Source organism: Bos mutus, chromosome 28, assembly GCF_027580195.1.
Source record: "Bos mutus isolate GX-2022 chromosome 28, NWIPB_WYAK_1.1, whole genome shotgun sequence".
Classification (NCBI taxonomy): Eukaryota; Metazoa; Chordata; class Mammalia; order Artiodactyla; family Bovidae; genus Bos; species Bos mutus.
This window is the reverse complement of record NC_091644.1, coordinates 6,666,621-6,686,348: the sequence shown is the minus strand read 5'-3', so window position 1 is coordinate 6,686,348 and position 19,728 is coordinate 6,666,621. Positions and strand designations below refer to the sequence as shown.

Sequence of the window (19,728 nt, the reverse complement as noted above, 5' to 3'; positions counted from 1 at the left end):
ACACACACACACACACACACCGCAAACAAAAGTTTGCTAAGCTTTCAAAAATATAGAAGAGGCAGCTACTAATTCACAACAGTCTTCAAGAACATTAATGATGGATTCTTTAGCTAATTTAGATATGGCAGCTTGTTCTCTCGGGCCATCTTTACCAAATTTATCACGCAGTGTTAGAAGTTGGAGGTGAAAGAAGAATGACGATCCTCCTATCCCTCCTCGCAAAAGAGATTTTTATGTGATTCCTGATGAGTAGAAGTTTTTGGGAAATGGTGAAAATTTTTAACGAAATCTGGCTTAGATTAATTCAACCAAGAGTCTGCAAAAACCGATGTTATCATTTTCTAGTGTAATATAACTGTCAAGCAGTTATTTTTTTTTAAGGCAAAATGGCCTTACGGCCAATTAGTTGTGCTGCAAAGCTGCTCGCGGCAAAGATGTTTACTAGTGAAAATACTGGACACACCTGGCTGGAGCCCAGCAGCATCTGCTGAGCATCCCCTCCGAGGTGCTCCGAATGGCCGTGGGACATGTGTGTGAACAGCTGCCCTGGGCACATGGCCCTACCTCTTGGCAGAGATCAGGTGAGGCGAGGGGGGTGGTCCTTAAGGCACACACTGCCTTATTCCTGAAGGACTTGTACTGGGACTAAATGATTCATTCATTGGATGGCTGGGATGTCTCAAATTGGTCTGCAAATTGGTTATGGCTTGGTTTGCCATGTCTAATCCTTTTTGAAATATGACAGGATATAAATTACTAGCAAAATAAGTAAAAACATTAGGCCTTGATAAAGTTCCAAATGCCTTTTTTTCCCTCAATATTAGAGTCTTCCTTTTCCTTTCTCCCCCTCATTTTTTTTTCTCATCCAACTGCTCCCTTTCCATTTCTTAGGAAAGATAGGGTGTTCTATACCATTTCTTAGGAAAGTTGGGGTGTCCTGTAATACTTCTATCTTATTCTCTCTGGCATTTGCTGTTTCTGGGAGATCTCTGAGGTCACTGTGAAAGCCTGCAACTTCCCTGTGCCCTCAATTCTGGATTACAGGGGTGGAGGGAGAAGGCTCAGCCATGGACAGGGGCGTTGTGCTTGAGCTGGGATGGATGGTACCCAGTGCTGATGATTTTGCTGTGGGATGAAAGGAACTAGTGTCAGCAGGGACCCCTCATGTTTATAGAGTGCCATGCAGCTTGGATAGGGTATCTCCTTTTGCCACATAGCAACCTTGCAACTGACTCCCCAGTTGGTGCTCCAGAAAAACCGGCTCAAAACAGGTAAGTAATATGGCCACCAATGTCTACCAAGACCACAGTAATATAGGCTTTGATATGCAAGGCTGACCGGAGAAGGCAATGGCACCCCACTCCAGTACTCTTGCCTGGAAAATCCCATGGATGGAGGAGCCTGGAAGGCTGCAGTCCATGGGGCCACTAAGAGTCGGACACGACTGAGCGACTTCACTTTCACTTTTCACTTTCATGCACTGGAGAAGGAAATGGCAACCCATTCCAGTGTTCTTGCCTGGAGAATCCCAGGGACGGGGGAGCCTGGTGGGCTGCCATCTATGGGGTTGCACAGAGTCGAACACGACTGAAGTGACTTAGCAGCATGCAAGGCTGACAGGTTCAAGGCCAATGTGGTTGGTGCTGCTTCCCAGCTTCCCAGCCAGTGATGCCCCTCCCCGCCCCCTCCAGCCTACTAGGGTTGTCTCAATGGTACTCAGTGCCCTTACAATAAAGCAAGGTTTAAAAAGAAACGTAAATATGAAACAACTTTTCCCCCCTCTCTCTATATATATATCAACATCACATGATCACAGGAGCAAGAGGTCCTAGCACACAGCCCAGATGCGCACAGTCCTTGAATTCACTTAACCACACCTGGGTCTGTGTGGAGGGAGCAGGGTGGTGGCCGGCCAGCCACTGAGCCCTAGTCCTGAAGTTATGCTTCCTCTGAAAGAGTAGAGCCTTAGTTCACGTGCAACTGGACGACAGTGCAGCTGTGAGCTGAAAATAGTAAGGCTGGAAGAAACCTTTGGAAAACTTCTGGTGCAACCCTTTTATTCAAAAAGAGGGGAACTGAGTCTGGATACTACCAGATGTCTTGCTTGAGGCATCCCAATAGGTGCCTCTGTATGTCTAAATCACTCTTAAAATGTCATCAGAGCTGTAGCCTGTAACTCAGGCTCCTTCTGTGGCCAAGGTAGAGACGGGACCATGATGAAAGAGGCTGAAGAAGTCTGGGGTGAGGGTGTGAGGAAGAGCCTCCAGGGGAAGAGGAGTGGAGAGAAGAAGAGATGGCTCCCCCAGGATGGAAGAGCGGGACTGAGCTAGTGGCATAAAGCCGCTGAAGCCCCACCTTGCGCAAAATGTGTTTGATGGCAGCATGTGCCAAGGAAGGCTGGAGCGGGTTTCTGTGGGAAAATGAGGAGGGCACAACCACTTTGGCAGCTCTGACTCCAAGCTGTGCACCAAAATATTGAAGTTAGAGCCAAAGGCTATTTCCTTTTACCAAAATCGGGAAACATAAAATCTCATTCACTGATAAACTGGTGCTTCTGAGATTTCCAAATCTCCTCCTGTCTTCTACTCCCTAAGATGATGGTGCTCTTTCAAGCTTTGCACCACTTTTCCTTCTTACTCAAGTCTAATCCAATCCTAGATTGGTCCAATCTCTCCTGGCAGTCTTGTTTGTATATGTAGAGGGTGGGTGAGCAGAGGAATGAATGAACTGTTGATTCATTTGGTTATTTAGCATCTGCTACATGCCAAATGCCATACCAGGCAGTATACGCATACTTGATCTCTTGGAAGGCTCATATGAATTTCCTGTTTTATCAAAGCCAATGTGCAAATTTGAACGATCAGAATCACCTGGAGAGCTTGACAAGCTTGCTGGGCTGAGTCAGAGTTTTTGATTTGGGGAAAGACTTCACATTTTTAAACCAGTTCCCAGGTGCTGCTACTGCAATGGTCCAGGGACCACATTATAAGAACCACTGTTCTAACAAATCTGCTGACCACTTGGGCACAGTTCAGAGACAAAGTGTCAGGAGTAAGCAGGATCTCAAGAAGTTGAGGCACGGAGCTGAGAAGTGACAGATCTGCTGCTCTGCCTGGTTCATGCTCTCTCCTTAGAACCTCAAAGTGGGGCTGTTTCACTCCTCTGAGCAATAAGTGAGTGAGTGTGGAACTTGAGAGGTCAAGCCTCTTGTGATGGAAGGGGCTCCTGACCCATGGAGGCAGCTGTATCACAGTCAACCACCCCCAGCCCCTGGCAACCACCATTCTACTCTCTAATCTCTATACATTTCACTACTTTTAAGTACTTCATATAAGTGGGATCATACAATATTTATCTTTTTGTGACTGGCTTATTTTATTTAGCAAATCTTCAAGATTCCTCCATGTCATGGCATGTGTCAGAATTCCCTTCCTTTTTAAGGCTGAATAATATTCCATTGGGTGGATGTACTACATTTTGTTTATCCATTCATGGATCAATAGACACTAGGGTTGTTTCTGCCCTTTGGCTATTGTGAGTAATACTGCTATGAACATGTGTTTACAAATATCTTTTTGAGACCCTACTTTCAATTCTTTTGGCTATATATACAGAAATAGAATTGCTAGATCACAGAGTAAACTGCTTGGGGGAAGAGAAAAAGGAGAGAGGAGTAGGAAATAAGATCATTGTGGTGCAGTCAAGGCAGCCCTTCCCTGAGGCAAGCAGGTGGCAGGAAGAGAGGGAATCCTTTTGACACAGGAAGAGAGGATATGATTTACAATCCCAGATTGTCATCTGGGAAAGGCAGAACAAGACCCAAACCTTGTTCTCTAAGACCCAGAGTCAAGGGAATCTGTCCAGAGGAACCAAGGCCTGTTCATTCAGAGAGGTAGTAAGGGCTCTAAGTCACCTTGAGGAAAATGGGAGTCCAGGCTGGTAACTCGGAGAAGGCAATGGAGCATCCCAGGGACGGGGGAGCCTGGTGGGCTGCCGTCTATGGGGTTGCATAGAGTCGGACATGACTGAAGCGACTTAGCAGCAGCAGGCTGGTAACTGAAATTCCCCATAAGAACCTAGAAATCTGTGGGAGAGGGTAGGATGGCATCAGAGTGTGAGCACAGCTGGTCTCTTCTCTCCACCCAGCCACCTGCCCCCCCAGTGCCTTCTGGAGAAAGGGTAAGCCTGGGAGGATGTTTAAGAAACTGTCACCTTGGTGCCCAATCGAAACATCGTGGGGACCTGAGCAGAAACGTGGATAGGCCAGGCCATCCCAGCAGCTGTGGGACCCACCCAAACAGCAAAGCTGTGTGTCAGTGAGAAGCAACGGCGTGTGGGACCTTCCAGGACCTCTATCCCAACCTTATTTCCCTTTCCAGCCTTAAAGTTTGGACTGATACCATCCCACCTAGATCTCTTTTGGAATGAATAAACCTATAGAGCTCTTGGACAATTCAGGAAAGGGATGCTCTAAAAAAGAAAAGCAGACCTTCCAATAATATGGATCAGGAGGTCTCATACAATTACTTAAGAACAATAAAGGAGATATGGACATATTGATATCCTGAGTTTGTGGGGCAGATCATTGCACACAGAGGCACAGGTCTGCAGGCGCCATCCTCATCACAGTCTATGTGGCCAGGACCTCCAGACAGTGCAGCCTCCATGACCGGATACGATGACCCCCTATGTAAACAGGTCTACAGTGCGATATCCGAGATGACCATATCCAAAACTATTAGAAAACCTGAAGTTTATTTCAATTCCTTTCAAGACAAAACCTGACCTGAAAGGAGATTTGTGTTTTTATTTGTTTCACTGCAGAAATACCAATATGTTGTCCCCACTGGGGATATGACAGTATACACTCCATATACTGTATAGGGAAGTCACTCAGTCGTGTCCGACTCTTAGCGACCCCATGGACTACAGCCCACCAGGCCCTCCGTCCATGGGATTTTCCAGGCAAGAGTACTGGAGTGGGGTGCCATTGCCTTCTCCGTTAACAGCAGCTAGGCATATTATATTTACTTGGAGCTGGTATACTTGGTGACAGCCTTAGTGCCCTCGGACACGGTATGCTTGGCCAGCTCCCCAGGTAGCAGCAAGAGCACGGCAGTCTGTATTTCCCTGGATGTGATAGTCGAGCGCTTGTTGTAATGCACCAGGCGCGATGCCTCACCAGCGATGCGCTCGAAAATGTCGTTGATGAAGGAGTTCATGATGCCCGTGGCCTTGGACGAGATGCCGGTGTCCGGATGGACTTGCTTCAGCACCTTGTACACGTACATGGAGTAGCTCTCCTTGCGGCTGCGCTTGCGCTTCTTGCCATCCTTCTTCTGGGCCTTGGTCACAGCTTTTTTAGAGCCCTTTTTAGGGGCAGGAGCAGACTTAGCTGGTCAGGCATGTCTATAATGACAACACCCAACAACACAGAAAGATCCTTCCCCAAATCTGAAGCTTCCTGAACTTCGAAACCCTCCTGGCCACAAGAGTTTTAAATGGGGGATTGTGGAGCTGCATATATCTCAAAATGGTGAGACTGCAGGTTATTTTTACATTCTTTCTAGTGCTTTGCATTTCCAAAATTATCTGCACTATATATAGTACTCTTATCATCAGAATAGCAATCTGTCATGTTTTTAAGAAAACATCGAAGAGCAGCTCCTCCCGCTTCAAGAGCACATTCAGCCCACCCCCGCTCCCTGAGTCCCCTGGCTCCACCTCTTGAACATGACAGGCTTCTGGGCTGCCTCCAGGGACTAGAGCACCCTGGGGGGGTGCCTGCCTAGTTCCCCAGCTCCTCCCAGCCCGCTCCCTGCTGGGAAGTTGCAGCCCCACTTCTGGGAGCCATGCACCCATTCATCTTTCCCCTGCCTCGGAGTTCTTGAGTTGACTTGGCTCAAAGCCCAGTATGCTTCCCATCCGCTCTGCAAGCAGCCCTTCTGAAACGGCACCCTTCCCATCCATCCTCCTTGGCAGAGTCCCCAAAGGACAGGGACAGCAAGTTCTGTCCAGGCCTGGCCACTGGGGATTCCTGGTTCCAGCCCACCCTCACTAGAGGTGGGGAAAAGCTGGATGCACACCCAGGACCTCTGACCCTGCCTGCCCTGGCCCCTTGTTCATCTTCCTGAATCTGCTTAGCTCACTGCACCCCCCACCCCCAGAAGCCTCACCAGCTTGGAAAAACCTCACATTTAAATCCTCCTCATAGTAGACTCCCAGAATATTTTATGCTTATTCTTTGCTACAGTCAAACCCACATGCAATGGAAATGTTCAGATCTAAGTGTGGGCCTGCCGTTCTTAAATAACGCAGACCTTGAAGCCCAGCAGGGCTCAGCTGGGCCACAGTCTCTCAGCTTCTTCCGGCAGGGGAAACATCTCCTGGGCATGCCCTGGACTCAGTGCTTCCCTGCTCCGTTGTCTCCCAGATTACATGGTTCTCCTGACTGACAAGTGTGGCCCAGGCAACCGCCCGGATGACATGAATCAAGACCTCGCCATCACCCCCAGACCACTGACAGAGCTGTACTTGGGTGTCAGGGCCAGGAGGCCTTGGTGTGTAAGTGATGTTTCTAGAGAGCAGGCCAGGCAGGCGCAGGGCCTCTGGGGATTCCCCCCAAGCTCCCATTCAGTCAGACCCAGGGTAGAGAAGCTGTAGCCAGAATGCAACCACCCAACCGACTGCGGCTTGCAGTGACTGCCATGATGGTTAGCACTTATTACCTTAAGTCCTTACTGCGCTCTTCTGAAGTGGAGGCCCAGAAAGGTAAATGACTTGCTCCGGGTCATGCATGTAAGAACAGCTGAGTGAGCTGGGATTTGAACCCACATCTGGTCTGACTCCAAAGTCTCTACCACCTCACTAAATTATATGTGCCACCTTTACCCATGATCTCTAAGACTCAGGAATTCACTTGACAGATGAGAAGCCGAGGCACCAAGTACTTGAGCTACAGACGCACATTCCAGTTCCACGGGAACCAGGCTTCTTACTAACCCCCCATCCCCACCCCAGTGGTCAGCCCAAGGGCTTCTGGGAGTTTTGTGCTGTTGTTCCCATATTTGGAGGACTTCTGGGTCTTATTTCTTTCCTGGATTCTTTGTTTCTGTGGCCCAGGAGATGGAGCATATGTCACCCCGCCTCAAGATTCTTTTGAGAGCTGGCAAGGAAATGAGAGAGGATCCATCCTAATTAGGGGGCGATAACCCCAAGGAGAAACTCGGATTCTTTGCAGCAGTCCGTGTCCTTCCCATTAGCCCTGTGCGTTTGTCAGATGTTTATAGAGCCTTCATTAACAGAGAGCCCCCTTAGATAAGAGGCCTGAACAGCATCAAGGGCCAGATAAGAACAAGTGGAGGGCACTTCGGGGACAGCAGAAGGGTGAGCCTGTGAACTGGCCCGGGTGCGCTGTACAGAGCTGTGCAGGACAATGCAGGCCGGCTCCTTCCGGGCTCCTCCCAGCACCCGCTAACACACCGCGGCTGCCGCAGTCTCTAGACCCGGGCGAGAGCATACCAAGATGGGCCGTGGGGCGCTCTGGGTGGCCCTGCCTGTGCTCTGCCTGCTGGCCTGCTCCGCCCTAGGGAAGCCACTGGAGAACCGGGGGCGGCCGTCCACTGGGGCAGATGCCCACGGCCTGCTAGGGGGGCCCGGCGGTGAGCAGGAGGGGGTCACCTTCGACCTGAGGATGTTCCTGGAGAACATGAAAGTGGATTTTCTGCGCAACCTCAACCTGAGTGGGGTCCCTTCTCAGGACAGAACCCGAGCCGAGCCACCGCAGTACATGATCGATCTATACAACAGATATACCACCGACAAGACGTCCACCCCTGCGTCAAACATTGTGCGCAGCTTCAGCGTGGAAGGTAGAGTCGGCTCCACGGGGCGCCCCGGGTGGGGGCGGGGGGCTCAGCGGTCGGCTCACGGCTGCGCTGCCCAATATGGTGGCCACTGGAGACGTGGGACTCTTTGTTTCAATTTAGGTTAATTTAAATGAAATAAAATTAATAATTTAGTTAGTTTCAGTAGCTTGGGTGCAAGTGCTCAGCAATCACGCCTAGCTACCCTATAGGAAATGGAGACTGTAGAACAATTCCATCATTGCATAAAGTTCTACCAGACAGCTCTGCTCTAGAAAATTCTCCCTCTCTGGGCCCAGCACCACATTAACACAGTAGGTGCTGAAGGAATGCCTGCTCGCTTTCTTCCATCCCTTCCCTACCCCTCCCTTCCCATCCTGTCTCCTTCCTACTTACACACAGACAACTTATTTAGCCTCTAACAGGCGTCTTTTTAAACACTGAAAGACTGCCTTTGTCACTCATCAAAAGGTGTTTAAAATTCAGACAAATTCCTCTGAGAAACACTGGAAGACAACGTAATTATTTTCTAAGTATAAAATAATTTCCCTGATTTAGTAGGACTAGAAGAGAACGAATGTCAATTTAGGGCTTATGTCCTCTAATTCACACCACGTAGGTGACAAGATCTTGTGAGCAGTGAGCGGAGGCTTGCAGACCCTGAGGGAACTTTCCCAGTTCACATATTAATTAAGCAGCTGGATTCTGACCCAGTCCCACCTGTTTGCACAGCTCAGGCTTTTTCTGCAGTTGCAGCCTCTAACCAACCAGGCACACAGGACTTCTTCCCTCCTGAGCTTGAGGCCTGCAGACTCCTGACCATATGCCCTAGCTAAAACATGCTGTGGTCATGCTGTGTGCCTGGCAAAGCTGTATTTCCAGTGGCCCCTGTGCTGTGCTTATTTGCTCACTCATGTCTGACTCTTTGTGACCCCATGGACTATAGCCTGCCAGACTCCTCTGTCCATGGGCTTTCTCCAGGCAAGAATACTGGAGTGGGTTGCCATGCCCTTCTCCTGAGGATCTTCCCAACCCAAGGATCGAACCCAGGACTCCTGCATCGCAGGCAGATTCTTTATCATCTGAGCCACCAGGGAGGCCCCTGATAGCCCCAAAGGAAAACAAAAATCTAGATTTAATGTGGACCTGTATTATTTCTAAAAGATGGGTTTAATTTTTTTTACATGCAGTCTGCAGGTAATATAGATACTGCCAGCATCACACTACGCCCATGGGACATGTGTGTAACCCCTGCTTTAGGGAAAGGCTGAGCTTCTTTGGCTGGCCCTAATCACCAAATCCTGTAGTCTGGGAGTCCAATGTTGGGAGCCATCTCGGAGACCCCTCCCTGCTCCCCTACCCCCAGCATATTCTGTGTCCCAGAAGCAAGTGCTCTGATCTGATCCCAGCTCTGCCTGTGGCCAGTACTGCTGTGGAGGTAGTGATCATTATCACAAACAGCCTGAGTGTGGCTCAGGCAGAGAGAGCACTTGTTCTCTAGATACCTGATGTATCTAGAGTCCCTTGGCAATTTTCAAGGCATGCCGCAGAGCACAGCCAGTAGCTAATGCACTGCTCATGGATCCCATTGACTACCCACATATGACACAGTGGGCTTAACAAATGGTACGGAAACCTGAACAGCTCATCCAGGCTGGGTGAGGACGCGCAGAGAGCTGTGTGAAAGGCCATGAGCTTGGGGTAGGGGAGCAGGCACAGGTAAAGTGGAGATGCACAGTTTCTGGGGAGGACATAGAAGTACTGATTGAACACCTGCTGTGAACCAGGGGCACTGTTGGGTAGGCTTCATGTGCCTTCTTGTCAAAGCTTCACACCAACCCTGGGAAGGTAGTAGGATGGAGCCCCATTCTACAGATGAGGAAACCGAGGACCAGAGAGACTCAGGACTTCTCCCAGTTCATACGCCTAGAAGAGGGAGAGGAAGGATTGGAATTTTAGGCTGCCAGATGCTGCCAGGTTCCATGAAGCACACAGTCTCCCCTCATGTTGGCATATAGTAGATGCTCAGGAAACACAACTTGTCTTCCCTCCTGTGACCAGGCCGTGGTATAATAGAGATGTGCTAGTGAGAGTCAGCCAGGGAAGTGGGAAGAGAGACAGTTGTGTGGCTAAATATCTGCCTAACATATACCTGTCTCCATATGTCTAACATGACCAAGCCATTGAGATTAATCTATTTTTTCCTCACACACTGAAAAAAAAAAAAACCACCTTCATTTTGCTCATAAGTTACCATTCTGAATTATTTTCTATGTGATTTAGGTGATATTTTTAACACTGTAGTAACAAAATTCCACCATCCCCTCCCAGGGTCTCTCCTTTAATACTGGATGCTCAGGATTTGCACTCTGAGGCTGATCGTGTGCTTTGCCATTTTGTTTACTTGGTTCTTTCTTTTTTTTTAAGTGAGGATCTTTACAGGATATGTGCACTTTGGCAGCTGCACACGCTAAATCCAAGTCTCCACATCTGTAAAGGTGTAATAATAATTACATGTTCCTTGGGTCAATGTGAATAGAAAAGTAAAATATAGTATGCAAAGGTGGGCACATAGTAGATGCTCAGTAAACAGCTGGAGCTGTCAGCTTCAATGCAAGACATCTCCTGCCTTTGTTTTTCTTTGGAAGATGTCAAATGTATCTTTTAAATACCCTACTACATTAAGGTCTTGAGTGAAACCAAAGGGAGACTTGTTAGAGATAGACAGTGTCACGCCCAGTGCCCTTTCATATAAACCATGAGTCTCAGGTTTGGTATTGTGAAAACAGACCCTTCCGGCAGACGGCTGTATATTTGCATTTCAGATGCTGTCTCTGTAGCCACCACAGAAGACTTCCCTTTCCAGAAGCACATCTTGCTCTTCAATATCTCCATTCCCAGGCATGAGCAGGTCACCAGGGCCGAGCTCAGACTCTACCTCTCCTGTCAGAGTCACATGGACTCCCCTCACGAGCTGAAAGGAAGCATGGTCATTTATGACGTTCTGGATGGAGCTGAGGTCTGGGACGCTCCTGCGGGAACCAAGACCTTCCTGGTGTCTCAGGACATCCGGGACGAGGGCTGGGAGACCTTTGAGGTGTCCAGTGCCGTGAAGCGGTGGATCCGGGCAGACTCCACCAAGAGCAAAAATAAACTGGAAGTGACGGTGGAGAGTCACAGGAAGGGCTGTGACAAGCTGGATATCAGTGTCCCCCCGGGATCCAAAAACCTGCCCTTCTTTGTCGTCTTCTCCAATGACCGCAGCAATGGGACTAAGGAGACCAGGCTGGAGCTCAGAGAGATGATCGGCCATGAGCAGGAGAGTGTGCTCAGGAAGTTGTCCAAGAACACCGTGGTGGAGGCAGGTGAGAACAAAGACGAGGAGGAGGAGGATGTGCGAAGCCACACGCCCACGGAATCGTCTTTGGTCAGACGGAAGAGGAGTACTGGGGCCAACAACCACTGCCAGAAGACCTCCCTGCGGGTGAACTTCGAGGACATCGGCTGGGACAGCTGGATCATTGCGCCCAAGGAGTATGATGCCTTTGAATGTAAAGGTGGCTGCTTCTTCCCCCTGGCCGACGATGTGACCCCAACGAAACATGCCATTGTGAAGACCCTGGTGCATCTCAAGTTCCCCATGAAGGTGGGCAAGGCCTGCTGTGTGCCCACCAAACTGAGCCCCATCTCCATCCTCTACAAGGATGACATGGGGGTCCCCACCCTCAAGTACCACTATGAAGGGATGAGCGTGGCAGAGTGTGGGTGTAGGTAGTGCTGGCCTGCGGGCGGGGAGGCAGGGTGGACGGGCTCTTAGTGACAGGCCCTGTGTCCCGCTGGGCATGACAGGGACCAAGCCCACCTGCATGCCAATCTGGAGAAGGAAGGGGAGCCACCAGGTCCCGGAGGTAAAGACCTGCTCTCCCTCTCAGGGCCCACCCCAAGCACACGCCACTGGGTGAACCACAGGGGAGGGGATGCCAATGGGCAGTAGGGTTTGGGGAGAAGAGGGAAGCCTGGAAGGGTTGCTGGGGTGGGAGGGGAGATGAAGAAATGGGGACAAGAGAAAGAATAATCCAGAGTCAGCAGAAAACTGAGCAAAAAAGAGGCCGAGAAGTCTAAACGGGAGATGCACACAGATTAATGGAAATTAAAGCAAGTGAGAGGGACAGGATTGACTCCAATAACCACAGTGAATAAAGGGGAAAGGAATGGGCCGTGTGCCACACCCACTGCACATTATTCCCACAACTCATGAGATGGGCGTCATGACTCCCAACTCACACATATGGGAGCCAAAACTTGGGCTCAAGTAGCCCAAATAGCAACAGTCAATGGCATGATTCCAATCCAGGGATCTCTACAGGTCCGTCGGTCACCAAAGCCAAGGACTCCCCAAGTACCCTGCTGCAGTTTAGCAGGTCATCTGGTAACTGAAGACAATTAGACTTTGGGAAATGGAGACTGGGGGACAAACTGGACTAAGTCCGACCAGTGCCCAGCAGGATGACTGGGCTACTTGTCGCATCTAGGGTACATTCTGACTGCTCTGTGCCTGTGTCGATTCAGTGTCCAAGTGCTTTTTAAGATACCCCTGAGTTACAGAACTATCCCTTAAACCAGCTGCAGGATGGAGCAAATGCAGGACGAACGCCCTCAGGCTGCAGTGTACGCTGTGGCCAGAGGAACTTTGACCCACTGGCACAGAGACTGTGTGACCAGTGGTTCATACAGGGCCACTCGCTGCCGTGGACTCAGACTGCAAGATGGTTGGCGGGGGTGCACTGAGTTTACCCTGAGGGATGGGCAGCCCATGGCCTATGTCTCTGCAGTTACTTAGCATGACCAGCTCACCACCATCACACATCCATGGGCTCCCGTCCCACAAGGACTCCATGGATGATGAGACCTGGATTTGAATTTGTTGAAATAAATGCATTCTTGCTTTGGTATTTGCAATATCCTTGTTTTTACTCCAGTACTCAGGTGACAACATCCAGTCTTCCTGGGTGAGGGCTCCCGCCATTGATGAACTCAGGTCTTTATTGGCCACATTTGACTCTGGCTGCATGCACTGGCTGTTTTGAGTAATGTGCATCCAGTCCCGGTCCTGGGCTTGGGCCTTGGGACCAGACTTCATCCCCACTGACCGCAAGAGAGGACCTCTGACTCTCAGAGTCACACATGGAAGGGGGTCGAGTAGGAAGAGTCTGGAAGTGGCGAAGATTCCACTCCACGGCCCTTCTGATCACCGGCCAGAGCAGATCCCAAAGAAGGCCTGGAGAGACCCAGGTCGTTCCCATTGGTTGAAGTTCCCAGATTATTTTTTTAATGGCTTGTGTTAAATGTTTACATGGAACCAATGAACAGCTTTAATACCAAAACACAATAAAACATTATTGTTTAATTACTGGAGTTACAGAAAATACTAATTCGTGGTATGACAGTGTTGCTCAATCATAAGGATGGATGACAGACATCTTTTAGTCCCTGTAGGGTGTTTCTGTGCCTGCATCAAAATTTCACTTGGAAATAAAGTCAGATGTCTAATATGTGGCCTTTGTTATGTGTGAGACCTGGGCCTGGTGGTCCCCTAGCCCCACACCCTGCCCATTCCTCCCTCCAGGCCCTTCTTTCCCAGAGGGGAGGTGGAATGGAGGGGCACAGAGAGTGGTGGGCATGTGTGAATGAAGTCTCTGCTGGACAGTGAGTGTGTCAGCTCCATGGTCCTCTCAAGACCCCAGTATCACGCTTGCATTCTGGGGGCCATGCAGGGCCCCACCTCCAGTGCCTTAGGGATCATCCAGGTTGGTGCCCAGACTGTCCTTCCTTTGCCTGGAAATGCTCCTGCCAGATGCTGCTTAACTAGCCTCTTCCTCTGGCTCAGTGACCATCACCCTGGTTTGCCTGGGATGGTCCTGGTTAATCCATGTAGTCCACATATAACTAGGGCTCCTGTTTGGATGAAAGGTCACGTGATATCCACAGTCAGGGACATCTCAGGGCCCGATAACGGAGGACAGTTAGGAGCAGCAGGTTGGCTGGAAGCACACCAGGTGTGGCATTGCCTACCCTGGGCTCACGTCCTGACCAGGTCACTCACTGGTTCACAGTCACATCAACGGTCACTGAGTCTTTATGTCCTTGCTTACAACCCCCAAAGTGCAAATGCTTCCCAGTGCTTAGAAGAAGTTTATTGAGGTCTTGCTTCTCTTTCTGAATAATGCTTAGAAAAATATTAGCGCTACTCTGTTACCTTCTATTATTCTCTTTCACCCTGAAATCTTCATTTCTTTCCTCATTATCTTTTTGATCCCCCCTCTTCATTTTTCCCCATGCTCTGCCAATATCTTTGGCCTTCCTACCTGTACCTGGGTTGGAAGCAAGAGTCACCTCTGCCAGCATGTCCCCTTCCCAGGCACACACACCAGAGGTCCTCTGGTCCTGGGCACACAAACCTGAAAGGTAACCATATATTTGGGAACTGCAAAGACAACTCTCTTCTTCCTTGATTTGCCTGGACCCAGGGGTCTCATGGAGAAAATCCTGAAACCTGTTCATTATTGGGGTTTATGCATGTAATGACATGTCTGGTGAGCCTAGGAGAAAAATGCAAGAATGGTTAAGTCATGGAGGGAAAGTGAGGTCAGCATCTGGAGGGCAGGCCCTGCTCACCAGCAATGTACTGATGACTCCAGACACAAGGTGAGGCCCCCCCCGGGCAAGATGTCCTGGGAAGGACAGACTACAGGTAGACCAGGCCAAAGAGCACCGTCGAGAGCGAAAGCTGCTAAGGCTGTGAGATGACAGGTGCAAGCTCCCAAGCCTTCCCGGAGAGAGCTGAAAGGGAAGTCTTTGCTAAGTGGCTTGGGAGGGTGATAGGAGGAGAGAGAGAGAGAGAGGGGAATGAACAGGAGAGGGCAGGAGGCAGCCCTCTTTGGGAACAGATATGCTCAGGGAACAGCTGAGCCTAGTAACCTGAGCAGATCCCCAAGCCCTCCAAGGTGTGCCCTGCAACCTGTTCCCAGGCCTGCCAGGTGTATCTGCTCTTAGATTTCCAAGGCTATGTTCCATTCATCGTCCCCATTCATCTATGTCATCCCATCTTATCCTGTGGATTCCCATGGAATAGGGGATGGTGATCCCCCTGCTGGGTCCAAGCTTCACCCAAGCATCCAGCAGACTGCCCTGGAGTTATGGAGACGTGACGTTGTTGGAGTTACTAAAGCCAGAGGGAATCTAGGCCTTGATCATGTTCCTACCCCCCACCTCCCACCACAAGTCCACGCCTAGGATTATGACACATAGTCAGGGACCAAAGCCCAGGTAGGTGTGTGCAGAATCTTCAGAGGATGACAGTATCCTCCCTGCCTTCAGTCAATCCACTGCTCCTCAGCTTTGTAATTCTGGGCAAGTCCTATTATCCCGCCAAGCCCCAGCATCCTTACCCATAAAACAGCAGAAAGAGTGGTTTAGGAGAATTTGTCTTAGAAGCAGGATGTGAGTAAGACCTATGAGTCAAGGCATCATCATGAACAAATACTGCACAAGGCCTCGCCGACTGAGGGCAGCAAGAAATCCACTTGACCCTTGGTTACTACTCTTACGGTTTTATCTCTCTGGTAACAATGACTGCTTAGGCACAAACTCTCTCCGGATTTAATTTAAAATAAATCTTATTTATTTGTGAAAAACAAGAAAGAAAGAAAAGCATTCATTCCCAGAACCTCTTTAGGCCCTGCACAGTTTCTAGGCGGGTTCTGGCCACAACTTACTCTCACTGTCTATAAACTTGAATTTCTGCCTGCACTGCGCAGAAAATATTTGATGCAGGGAAGAGGCTAGACAGCCTTGCTTCATAGAGCTTCCCTGCCTGCAGAGAAAGCGTGTGGGTGATATTCCCACTGCTCTTAGGACCTTGGTCACTCTGAGAAGCTTCCCCTCCCACCCCCCCTACACACACCTCCGAACTAATTCCAGTTCAAATCACCTCCCCCACCGCACCTGGCGCCGCCAGGCTCATAGCCTGACACACAGCACCCCCTGGAGGTTACAATGGGAGCTGTGCCCATAGTTACTTAGTTCTCTTCTGCCTTCCCATCAGGCAAACAATGTTGTTTGGAGGCAGTGAACACTTCTTATGCGAGTGATTAACAGCTGGAGTGATTATTTATTCTGGGACTTCAGTTATAGTTTTCCTGTCATGGCACAAAACTGTGAGAATGCTCTGTTGGGAAGTAGGGATAAGGAATAAACAGAACCAGCCCTCCTTCCTTATCTAGAGAAGTACTTCTTAGAGCCTTAATTACTTAAAATAATACCAATACTACATGAACTGTTCCATAAAGTAGAAAAATTAGGAAATAGACATGTTTTTCAACTCATTTAATAAGGTCAGCTTTGCCTAGAAACCAAAGCCAAATAAAAAGGGCTACATACGGAGATTCTTCATGAACGTGCAAAAATCCTCCAGAATTGAATTCAACAGCATATAACACAATAACACATCATGACCAACGGAGGCTTATCTCACAAACACAAGGTTGGTTAAATACTAGAAAACCAATCAGTGTCCTCAGCAAACCACTGGTTTGTTCAGTGTTAACAAACTAAAAAAGGAAAAACACGGTCATCTTAACAGATGCATCTGACAATATTTAACATCTGTTCATTATTTTTTTAATTCTTGAAATACTAGGAATATAAGAGAGTTTTCCTAATCTCAGTTCTCCTAAATGGATATATACCATTTTCATAGACGGGAAGTCTCAGTTTTGATAAGATGTCAATTGTTCCCCCTACTGATTTATAGCTTCAATTCAATTCAGATCAACTGTCTGATTCTTTAAAAAAAAAAAAAATCAGAATCTAAAATTTATATGGGTAATCAATGGAACTAGAATAACCAAAATAATTTTGATGAACAATAACAAAGTTACAGGGTTTACAGCACGTGATTTCAAGACATATAGTAACCAAGATAGTGGGCACTGGTGAAAAAGACAAGCAACTGAATACCACAGAGCAGAGAGGACAGAAATAGACCCGCACACACGTGGTTAATCACTTTTTGACCTAATGCCAAGGGAATTCAATGGAACAGGAAAGGTTTTTCAACAACTAGTGTTGGATCAACTAGATATCAACATGGAAAAAAAATAAATCTTGACCCCTTCCTCATACAATAAAATTAACATACTCTACCTAAATATTAATTCAAAAAGGATTATAAAGGTTAAAACTTCTAGAAAATACTGAAGAAAAACTGGTGACCTTGGAATAAGCAAGGATTTCTTAAATATGGCACCAAGGGTAGGAATCATAAAAGAAAAAATCGATAAATTGGGATCTATCAAAAATCTTTTAATCTTCAAAAGGCACCGTTAAGGTCATGAAAAGGCAAGCCACAGACTAGGAGGAAAATTTGCAACACATACATCAGGCAAAGACATTTAGAATCACCAAAATAATTCTTACTTGATCAATAACAAGACAAAGAACAGCCCCCTGGACTCCTTTGTTACACATGCTGACACTGTCAGCACTCAACAATGCTGTGAGTCTTTTCTTATCTTATTTCCCTTTCGAGGAAACTAGGGCAAAAACCAGTCAGGTCACCTAATCGGGGTCTATACTTTAGAAAGCAGTAGGGTTTGGGGATAACTCCTGACCCTTCTGCTCACATGGGTGCTGTACAAGTGAGGGGGAGGCAGAGGCTTATAACCATCCCAATTCCAAACACAGCCCCGGAGATCACCTCCAGGACTCTCTGTAGCCCTGGGGCCAAACGCTGGGAGGGGCTGGATGGGAAGATCCTCCTGGCTCCCACATGCTCACCTTAGCCCACTGCCACCTGCTTGTATCCCCCTTATCTGGGGGCCGGGACATCCCTTCCTCTTGGAGAGTTCTGGGGACAGAATTATCCCACTGGCTTCAGGCCACATCCACGGACGACACATCATGTCCCCTCGCAGGCACTGACTCAGCACTTCAGGGACTTGCCACAGACCCTGCCCTGCTTCTACATCCTCCCTGAGGCTCTGGGCCATCTGCACGAATCAAAGCCCAGCACCAGCTCCAGGTATCCCATTCTAAGACTTCATTTTAATAAGAACTAAGGGGAAACATTTTCTCCAAAGAGGTTCTTATTTCTGCTCACCATCCCCACCTTTCCTAGTCCAGAGGCTCTGCCTGGGCTCAAGCAATGATAGAAAAGTGTCCTCAGAGGAGGAGGCTGAGTTGTGATTCCCCAGGTGGAGGTGGAGCAGAGGGCTCAGCCTCCCCAGTGGGGACTAAGGAGGCCTTATTATTATAATAAATCAGTCTCACTTGATTGGCTGCAAATGGTGGAGTGATGTGACCATATGTCACTTGGGCATTAAACAAATCCTCATGAGCTAAGAATATGTTTGTTTAGCTAATTGACCTCTTTGGCCTTCATCAACCACTGGGTAAACATCCTCAGATAATGATTTCCAGAGAGAGGATTGTGGCTTTCAAGTGTGCTGAGAAGGGCCCCCAGCCCCAAGACCACCTCCTCCGGCTGCCTGCTGAAGCACATACGTGCCTGGTCTCAGGAGGGTACCCTGGCGGTAACGGGGCTAAGGGAAGAGAGTGGAGCCTGGCAACTCTCCTTGGCTATGTGGCCCACACTCTGAGCCATAATCATCCAGACTGTTACGTGAAGGAAATGCCTACGCCCAGAGGGATGGGGACATAAAGCAGGGGTTCCAGGGTCTAGGCTCTGTAGTACGTATTCTGGGAAATCTGTGATAAGTCAGTCAGAAGATGGACCCATGTCACTTCTATGCAAAGGAGCAGAAGTCCAGCTATTTACTGGGGACTAATGATTTGGATACCTGTGGGGCCTGGACCTCAGAGACCCAAGTCCTCCAACTCAATTCTCCTTGCAAGCAGAGGGTTGTGGGCTGGGCACTCAACCAGGAGGGGAGTCTTCTCTAGTCAGGAGAATGGATACTTGTTATATCTCAGAGCTAACTTCTCCTGCCCTGGAATCACCAATCCCATTCCCCATGCCCCGTGGTGAAGTCCGGACATTTCATTCCCGTCACATGAAAGCTGCCATGGGCACCATTTCAGTTCCCTATGGAAGGGAATAACTTCAAGCTGTGAGGCAGATGGAAGCTTAGACTCAACCTCGGCATGATCTGAGTGACTATGGCCCTACTGGTTTCTTCTGGCTGTCACATCCCCCTCACAACTAGGACGGTGGGCTTCTGAGAGCTACTGAACTCTGTTTATTCAGCTACAAAATAGACTATCTAACACGGAAACCTTATCAGTAATTTAGTGCTTTCTTCTTGCCTGATGCTAAGCACCTTACCCATATTTTCTCACTTAGTCTATACAATAAGTAAGACACTTCCCTAAGGCCACAGAGGGTGGCAGAACCAGATCTCCAGTGAGTTCTCCCTAATTCCAGTGGTGCAGGTCATCCAGTGTAGAGGGGAAATGCTATTTACTTGCACGTTAATAACTTTCCTTTGCAGGATGAAAACCATCTGCATATAAAGTATGGAGCACAGAGCCTGGCACGTGGCAGGAATTCAAATGGAAGTTATTCATGTCATTCTACCAGAGGTGGTGCAGCCAGATGAGACCCCAACATACCTTCTGGGTCAAGCCACTTCCGCCCCTTCTCCCCAGTCCCCAGGGCTTATGAGCTTGAATTAAATAGGATTAAAGGCTTATCGGGGCTGGGAGCTACACCCCAACTCCTGAGTTTAGCCCCAGACCTTCTGTCCGCCAGCTGAGAAGGACGAGCGAGAAAGGCAGCTGCGCAGGGGAGTGGCTGTTGCCTTCGCACGGTGTCAAGAGAGCTTCTGTGCAGGAGCCAGCC

At 48.8% G+C, this 19,728-nt stretch overlaps 2 protein-coding genes across 2 annotated transcripts; one reads left to right on the top strand and one right to left on the bottom strand.

Annotated features, from left to right (window-relative positions):
* Positions 1-5,030: 5,030 nt before the first annotated feature.
* Positions 5,031-6,898, bottom strand: LOC102275563 (histone H2B type 1-C/E/F/G/I). The gene is made up of 2 exons (XM_005888668.1): positions 6,895-6,898; positions 5,031-5,398 (listed from the first exon to the last, which is right to left on the bottom strand). The coding sequence occupies exons 1-2, from the start codon at positions 6,896-6,898 to the stop codon at positions 5,031-5,033; spliced, it is 372 nt and encodes a 123-aa protein (XP_005888730.1).
* A 602-nt stretch (positions 6,899-7,500) lies between these two features.
* GDF2 (growth differentiation factor 2) lies at positions 7,501-11,807 on the top strand. Its single transcript, XM_005888666.2, has 2 exons — positions 7,501-7,874; positions 10,694-11,807. The coding sequence occupies exons 1-2, from the start codon at positions 7,529-7,531 to the stop codon at positions 11,641-11,643; spliced, it is 1,296 nt and encodes a 431-aa protein (XP_005888728.1). The 5' UTR covers positions 7,501-7,528; the 3' UTR covers positions 11,644-11,807.
* Positions 11,808-19,728: the final 7,921 nt, after the last annotated feature.

What these genes read in the sequence shown, in the direction of transcription:
- GDF2 (XM_005888666.2), top strand. Translation starts at nt 7,529, where the DNA reads ATGGGCCGTGGGGCGCTCTGGGTGGCCCTGCCTGTGCTCTGCCTGCTG. An exon ending in GCGCAGCTTCAGCGTGGAAG is followed by an intron (nt 7,875 to 10,693) that starts GTAGAGTCGGCT and finishes TTTGCATTTCAG; the next exon opens with ATGCTGTCTCTGTAGCCACC.